Source organism: Cebus imitator, unplaced genomic scaffold, assembly GCF_001604975.1.
Source record: "Cebus imitator isolate Cc_AM_T3 unplaced genomic scaffold, Cebus_imitator-1.0 Scaffold625, whole genome shotgun sequence".
Taxonomy (NCBI): domain Eukaryota; kingdom Metazoa; phylum Chordata; class Mammalia; order Primates; family Cebidae; genus Cebus; species Cebus imitator.
This window is the reverse complement of record NW_016107940.1, coordinates 704497-713431: the sequence shown is the minus strand read 5'-3', so window position 1 is coordinate 713431 and position 8935 is coordinate 704497. Positions and strand designations below refer to the sequence as shown.

The 8935-nt window shown below is 37.7% G+C and overlaps 1 protein-coding gene across 10 annotated transcripts in view; it reads left to right on the top strand.

Annotated features, from left to right (window-relative positions):
• MAPK9 (mitogen-activated protein kinase 9) overlaps positions 1-8935 on the top strand; it is a 57797-nt gene that overhangs the window by 21827 nt on the left and 27035 nt on the right. For all 10 annotated transcript variants that reach the window (XM_037734477.1, XM_037734476.1, XM_017517292.2 and 7 more), the window contains one exon: positions 5646-5775. In XM_037734477.1, the coding sequence (XP_037590405.1) occupies positions 5646-5775 (130 nt within the window). The remainder of the gene's footprint in view (positions 1-5645; positions 5776-8935) is intronic.

The following is an 8935-nucleotide window of genomic DNA, read 5'->3' as shown; positions in this document are numbered from 1 at the left end:
CTAGGTTCAAGCAAGGCCACTGCCTCAGCCTCCCGAGTAGCTGGGACTACAGGTGCATGCCACCACACAGGGCTAATTTTTTTGTATTTTAGTAGAGACAGGGTTTCACCATGTTGGCCAGGATGGGCTCGATTTCCTGACCTCGTGATCTGCCCACCTCGGCCTCCCAAAGTGCCAGGATTACAGGCATGAGCCACTATGCCTGCCCTAAAATAAATTTTAAAAGAAAATTTTTTAGTATTCATAAATATCAACTATGTTACAGTAAAATTAAATAATCAAGGTTTTGAAGGTTTAGTGGGGAAAACGTGTATACAGTTCTTTCATACATATATGCAGTTTTTCCTTTTCCTTCAAAAATTTCAAGTTGTTTGGACAAAATGGTAAAGATTATTTGTTTTATGAAACCATTCCATGAAATGTTTAACCTTTAAAAAGTGTTTAAGTCTGGCAGTACTTAGAAGTAACAGTTACAGCCTTAACATGAAATAATTGGTATAGCTTATTCCTTTTTGTTTCCTCAAGTTCTATACAACCATGAGTACTGGCTGGTTCTTAATATTGTTTTATTTTCTATTAATATAAATAAATAAAAACATAACAATGTTCACAACAAAATTTCTGTGATAAAGGAGACATATGGTATGAGGCATAGGATGGCTGTGATTCAGGAGACTTGAGTTCTGAGTCCAGCCCTATTCCTCATAGCAAGAGTTCTTTGTGACCAGGGCAAATCAGTTTCTTTATGGGTCTTAATATTTTCATCTGTAAAATGAGTGGCTTGGAACTTCTCATTTAGCATGATGACTCAAACACCTATACAAAGATAACAAGAGGGCAGTAATTGGTGGAAGACAGTTTTAACAACTTTATGAAATATAGAAAGTAGCTCAAATCTTGTGAAATATAGAAAGTAGCTTGAATCTTGTGATACAGATAAAACAGCAGATAGTGTGAGAATATGTAGCTGGAGTATTTGTGTAAGGAAGAGAACCTAGCTATAGTAAAACTCTAAAGAGGCTGTGGGCATAGAGATGACAATAAAGAAAAAGAGAATGAAATGAGTGGCTAAAACTAGAGCTGTTAATTAAAAGTGTGCGTATGAAACAACTGTACCAGTTTTCTCCCAACATTCCCATGCTCGTATTTGCCCCTAGAGAGCCAGTAAGTTAGTGAAGAGTTATTAAGTCAAGATCTAGGGAAGCACAAAAGCCTAGTGTGGGGAGCTTCAGCATATGGGGCTGTCTTTCCTTTGGGGGCATTTGAAAATTCTGGAGGGGGCTGCTGAGAGACTGAGTTTGGATTGCTTTGTGGCTAGGAGACAGGGATTAGGGTTCAGGGCCTTCTAATAGTGCTTAGTGAATTTCTTTGGCCTTGTATTGGGATCAAGAAAAGGCTGCTTCCTAGAAGTAAAGGTAACTCAGAGATTGGCCCTTATATAGGCACTGCCACTCAGCTTCAGATTATCATCTCATTTGCTGAACTCGTATGGAGGTAAACAAAAATTGCTAGTGCCCCCAGATACCTAGTAGAAATAAATTTAAATTCTTTGTGGAGGAAGACAACATATTAGATAAAATTATTTCTAGATAGCAAACAGTTTTACAAGTGCAAGGCCCAGTACACAATCAAAAATAACTAGGCACACAAGGAGATAGGACAATATGAATAAAATCCTGCAGAAACAACAGACAAAAGAAACAGATCCATAGGAGGAGATAGAGATATAGGCATTATTAGATCCACATTTCTAAATAGAAAGGTGATGAAGGCAAGATGAAAAGTTTGGGTGGAGAAATGAAAACTTCTTTAAAAAGGACTAAATAGAAATTCTAGAAGTAAAAACTATAGTAATTGAATTGTGAATTTAATGTGTTTAACAGCATACTAGATATAACTGAAGAGAGAATTAGTGACCTGGAAGATAGATTGGCAAAAAATATCCAGAATGAAAGCTGCAGAGACAAAAGTAGTAGAACCATAAGAGAGGTATTCTATTGTTGCATAATGCATTAACACAAACTTAGTTGTTTAAAACAACACCCATTGGTTATTTCATAGTTCTGTAGTTGAGAAACTGGGTGGGTTTGCCTGGGTTCTTTGCTCAGCATCTCACAAAGCTGAAGTCAAGATTTCGACTGGGCTGGACTCGCCTTGGCTCATAGATGGAGGTTCTGGAAGGAGTCTGCTTCCAAGCTCATTCAGATTGTTGGCAGAATCTAGTTTCTTATAGCTCTAGGTCTGTGGTTCCCAATCTCTTGATCTCTTTCAGCAAGGGGCTACTGTCTGCTCCTAGAGGCTGCCTGTTTTCCTTCTCAAGTGACCCCTTCCATCTTAAAGGCAGAAATGGCATGCCCAGTCTTTCCTGTGACTCACGTCTCCCTGACTTCCTATTTTTTCTATGAACCAGAGCAAACTCTGCCTTTAAAGGGCTCTCGTGTTAAGATTAGGCCCACCTGGATAAACTGCCTTTTGTTAAATTAATGAGTATATTTAGCCCCTTTGCAAGATACAGGGTCAATATACATACCCCTCTCCCCAAAATTGCATATTTATGTACTAGCAGCATATAGAAAATGAAAATTTGAAAAGGATACCATTTAAAATAGGATAAAAACTTTTAAATTATCATATCTAGGGGGAAAAATTGAACAATGTGAAAGACTTGTATACAAAAAGCTAAAAAAAAATTGGAAGAAATAAAGAAAACTGAAATAGTGATGGGATATCTGATTTTCATGATTTAGAATATTTAATACCCTGAAGTTCAATTTTCAGACTTGTCTAGAGTGATTGCAGTCAAATCTCAACAGTCTTAAAAAACAAGTAAGTGAACAAACTGATTCTAAAATTTATATGTAAAAATAAAAACCCTAGAATGGTGAAGACACCCATTAAGAAGAAGGGAGGAGGACTCCCTCTGCCAGATAGGAAGACTTACTGGAAAACTGGTGATCAAGATGGTGTTGTGTGGTGCAAGGAGAAACAGTGGCCTGAAGGAACAATGTCTTGATTTTCAACTTCTAGACACATCCTAAAGAAGAAACTCAGAAGGCTTAGTTATAAATATATGATAAATGGAGGAGAAAGGGATGGAATAGTCTCATTTCCCATATGCAGGAGTTAAGACATTCCCTTCACAGTTGATGAAGCATGAAGATTAGGCATATTACTTAAAGAGGTAACCAAGGGAAAACCCAAAAAGCAGACCAAAAAATAAAAATAGGTATTGAGGATTTTGAGGAAGTGGCTAACTACTGTTTTCATAATGGTTAGTAAATAGATCATTTGTAAAGTTGATAAATGAAGACATATTGATAAAAATATATTCTTTAAGTGACCACAATAACCAAGAGCAGGAATAATTGAAGGTAGTTGCTCATGGAGCTGGAGCTAGAAGTGGGGAAGCTTATCCCAACTCAGATGCTTAGACGTGGTCCATTTGGCTCATTTTAGCCAAAAACTTTTTTCAAATGACAAATAAAAATTGTATGTATTTATCATGTCCAGCATATTGTTCTGAAATATGTATACATTATAGACTAGCTAAATTGAGCTAATTAACATATGCATTACCTCATACTTTTTAAAAATTTGTGACAAGAACACTTAAAATATACTCTCAGCAATTTTAAAAAATATAATACATTGTTATTAACATATTGCACAGTAGACCTCCTGACTTTGTTCCTCCTATCTAACTGAAATTTTGGACAAAAACTTTTGAGACCAAAAAAGTGTATCTGTTTTCAAATTTTATTTTTTTTCTTTTGAGACTTTGGGCAGCAGGGTCTCACTCTGTCACCCAGGTTGTCACCTATCACTGCTCACTGCAGTCTTGACCCCTAGTCTCAAGCAATCCTCCCACCTCAGTCCCCTGAGTAACTGGGACTACAGGCATGCGCCACCACGCTTGGCTAATCTTTGTGTTTTTTGTAGAGACCAGGTTTTACTATATTGCCCAGGCTGGTCTCTAACACCTCTCAAGAGATCTGCCTACCTCGGCCTCCCAAAGTGCTGGGATTATAGGCATGAGCCACCACACCTGGCCTGTTTTCAAATTCTTGAGTCTGAGAGGTATATAAATACATATGTGGGTACACTTATATTAATGACTTGTTTCACAAATGGATGTATCCTCATCATTTTATAATTCGTTAAATTGGCACAATTTACATATGAGCGTGTGGATTTACATACATATATAGACATACACATAACATGAACTGGATTAAAGTAAGATCGCTTCTTAACCAAATGCTACAGCATTCAACTTTCAACTTCAAAGTAGATTGAAGTACAAGATTTTTGGTAAAAAGCATTAATAGAAGAGAATAAATGTAAACAATGTTATAAACTCAATAGAATAAAGAAGTAGAAACAGTATTTAAATCAGTACTTAGGTTCTCAGGTGGCCTTTAGTAGCTGTTAACCCTGATGAGTAGCCCAGAGGTAATAACACACATGTTACTATTTAGTACCAGTTTAAAACCTAAAAATGTGCAGTCAGGCTACTTGATTTTTCATGTCTGTTTTCTGGAGGAAAATGAACACAGTATCAACAGGAAACTTGAGATGCTGGAAACACAGCCTTTAAATTTTATTCTTACTATAGTAGTAGGAGGAGGTATTTCCAAAAGGACTTTATATAGCAGTTGCTTACATTAGAGATTTTGTATCTTGGGCATTTACCATGAACTGAAATGTTGAGTCTGTCCCGCAGACCCTGGCCAGCAGATGAAATGAGTATTCAGACACAGGTATGCAGTGTAAGAGCAGCTAGGTGACTGCCTGGCTCTGGTGGCCAGACAGCAACCCCAGAAGCTGCAGCTGCTTTCTTTTATTCGGTGCAGGCACAATGCCAAAGGCCTGGAGCAAACACAGTCTGTAGGTAATTAACATTTATTGTTCTCCTGGTGAGGGGATGTTCAAAGGTTAGGTCCTGGACAACTTCGAACAAACAAGCCTGATCAAGATAACTTCCCCTTTACTCACTTGCACATTACACCTCGCCCTCTGCCTCAGGGTTAGGAACAACTGCCTTCAGGTATTCTCCCCTGGGGCTCCGCAAAACCTTCCAACCTTTCAGAAAGTTTGTCGTCCTTTCCCTATGGTTTTTCCCACCACTGTGACTAAGCCCCATACACTGAAATTTTGGCTTGTTTTCATTTTAGATGCTGTTGTCTGAGAAAATTTAGATTTATTGTATTCTTCTCAGGAACTCAACCATTTCCTCTATTGTGATATTCCAAAATATACTTACATTTTAAGATGGGATACCAGTGACTTTTTTTTCCAACTTCTTGTCATGTTTAAACTGAAGATTTCATTTCTTGACTGGTTTTGTGCACTCTATATTAAATTGCCTGGTTTTGAATGTAATCTAAACTCTGAAAACTTGGTGTATGAAGGATTGCTGAACCCCATCTTAACTGTCACTGAAATGTGTCTCTGTAAAGGAGTTAGTCCATCCTGCATTCTCAGCCAACTCACTCTGCTCTTCATATGTGCAAGTACTTTGAATGAAAATAAGCAGATTTTTGTTGTTACTCATTAAAAAGATAATATATTCAGTGTACATTTTGGCATTGCTGTATTATCCAAAACCATTCTAACGGATTGTGTATTATGTTTCCTGATTCTAGTGCTGCATTTGATACAGTTCTTGGGATAAATGTTGCAGTCAAGAAACTAAGCCGTCCTTTTCAGAATCAAACTCATGCAAAGAGAGCTTATCGTGAACTTGTCCTCTTAAAATGTGTCAATCACAAAAATGTAAGTTATGTATATATTTTGTCTGTGTACTTCCATATTGTCAATAATGTGATAATCTTCAGGGTGTTCTGGAGATACATTGAATTCAGACCCAGGATGAACTAAGGGTAAAAGTGGCTATTAACATATTATTTTTTATTGATAAAACTCTTAATAAACATTGAGGAAATTAAAGCTAGAAAGAGACATCATTATGGTACATAGGAATTTAGATTGCTCAACTAAAGTAGGGGTATCAATTGATATTCTGTTTCTGTAAAATAGGAACAGTATTGACCTATCAGATTGAGAAACAACTAAATATTTTGTGGAAAGATGTTCTATAAGTAGCTTTTTACCTTGTATGTAACATCTCAGTCTCAAATACATATTATTAGATGGTGTTACATTTAGAGTAGCTAAATAGTAGCTCCAAAGAAATCAAAGAACACTAAATTTTAAGGAGAAATAATGTTTCTAGAAAGTGAAGATTGTGCTCAGTCAAGCACATTGAAGCACATTGTATGTTCTACTAGTGGTAACTGAGCATTACCTTGATAACCTTGCAATGTTATACAATTATAAAATGTTAAATCTGGAAGGAGCTTTGGGTTTTTTTGTTTTGTTTTGTTTTGTTTGTTTTTTTTAGACAGGGTCTCATTCTGTTACCTAGGCTGTGATTCTCCCACCTAAGCCTCCCAAGTAGCTGAGATTATAGGCGTATGCCGCCATGCTTGGCTAATTTTTAAATTTTTTTGTAAAGGTGGGGTCTTACCCTGTTGCCCAGGCTGGTCTTAAACTCTTGAGCTTCCTTGTTTTGAGCCTGTGCCTTGAGTTGGTTTTAATTTATTTCTCTAATGCATGCTTTATTTTACTTATCTATTTAAATTTTTTTCAGATTACAAAAAATATATATTATTTTTGAAAATTCAAACAATATATTAAAAAAGCAAAAACTCCTGAATACCACCACCCACACATTACTAGCATTAACAATTTGGTGAGCATTCTTATGCATATGTGTTGTACAAGTACATAAACAAGATTAATCGTGGTGTTCTTCATCCTGCTTTTCTCTTCACGCAACATTGATAGACCTCATATACTTTAATGAACATAGATATAAGCCAGTTTTTAAATGACTGCCTGGCGCAGATGCATAATAATTTATTTAAGAGACTGCCAGCCTCCTGTTATCGGATAGATTGTTTTGTTTCTCACTATTATGAGCAGTGCTGCAATGAACATTCTTATTCTCGAATTTTTGCACACTTGTCCAGATGAATTTCTTGGCCAACATTGCTGGGTCAGAGTATGCACACTTCTGGTTTAATATATACTGACAAATTGATCTCCAGGAAGACTGTTAGTTTGATATTTTCATTAAGAGTATCTGAGAACCTGGGCACATTGACTTCCATATGTAATCCCAGCTACTTGTGGGGCTGAGGCAGGAAGGTCACTTGAAGCCAGGAGTTTAAGGCACACCTAGGCAACAAAGCAAGATCCCATCTCTTAAAAAAAAAGTACTGGCCGGGCGTCGTGGCTCACTCCTGTAATCCCAGCAGTTTGGGAGGCCGAGGTGGGTGGATCACCTGAGTTTAGCAGTTTGAGAACAGCCTGGCCCAAAGTAGTGAAACCCCGTCTCTACTAAAAATACAAAAATTAGCTGGGCATGGTGGCAGGCGCCTGTAATCCCAGGTACGTGGGAAGCTGAGGTGGAAGAATCGCTTGAACCTGGGAGGTGGAGGTTTCAGTGAGCCGAGATGGCGCCATTGCACTCCAGCCTGGGCGTCAAGAGCGAAATTCCATCTCAAAAAAAAAAAAAAAAATGATATCTAAGAATGTCTTTTACTTCAGAATCCCCCAGCACTACATACTGATTTGTTTTTGTTTTGTTTTACTTTTGCCAATTTGATAGATGATAAATGATATTTTATTTTTATTTGTGAGGTTTTCATTTTTTATTTTTGTAATTAAATTTTTATGGCCTTTGTCCATTTTTCTTTTGGACTTCTGGTCTCTTCGGCATTTGTAGGAGGGTTTTTTAAAATATTAAAACTATTGCTCTTTACTTTTTTTTTCCATTTGACATTATTTATGTTGTTGACCTACTGATTTTTTATCACCTATTTTTTTTTTGTTTGTTTGTTTGTTTGTTTGAGATGGAGTCTTACTCTGTTACCCAGGTTGGAGTGCAGTAGGGCAATCTCAACTCACTGCAACCTCCGCCTCCTGGGTTCACACAATTCTCCTGCCTCAGCCTCCCAAGTAGCTGGGACTACAGGCGTGTGCCACCATGCCCAGCTACTTTTTTGTATTTTTATTAGAGATGGGGTTTCACCGTGTTAGCCAGGATGGTCTTGATCTCCTGACCTCGTGATCGAGGTCTCTCTCACCTGCCTCTGCCTCCCAAAGTGCTGGGATTACAGGCATGAGCCACTGTGCCTGGCCTTTTTGTTTGTTTTAATGCTATCAGATCTCTTAGGTTTCCTGTCATGTTTAGAAACGGTTTTTCTACACCAGGATTATATAAATGTTTATCTGTATTCTGATGTTTTATCATTTCATGTTTTCGATTTAAAGCTTTGTTCCATTTTGAGTTTATCTTGGTATAAAGATTGAAATATGGATGCAGTTTTATTTTTGTCCTTAACTAACCAATTACCCCAATCCTATATACTGGATAATTCATCTTTCTCTCAGTCATCTGAAATAACTGAGGTTATATGTTTGATGCCTAAGCCATTGCACTCGCTGTTTACATCATGGGGCCCGTGACCACACTGCTATAAAGAAATACCTGAGACTGGGTAATTTATGAAGGAAAGAGGTTTAATTGACTCATAGTTTTGCATGGCTGGGGAGACCTCAGGAAACTTAATCATGGCAGAAGACAAAAGGGAGGCAGACACCTTCTTCACAAGGCGTTGGGAGAGAGAAAAGTAAGGAGCAAAGTGGGAAGTGCTCCTTATAAAACCATCAGATCTCGTGAGAACTCATTCACTATCACAAGAACAGCATGGGGGAAACTGTCCCCAGGATCCAATCACCTCCCACCAGGTCTTTCCCTAGACATGTAGGGATTATGGGGATTACCATTCAAGATGAGATTTGGATGGGAACACCCAAATCATGTCAGGGTGCCAGGATGGAGGCCTGTAGCAGGATCAGCTCTTTA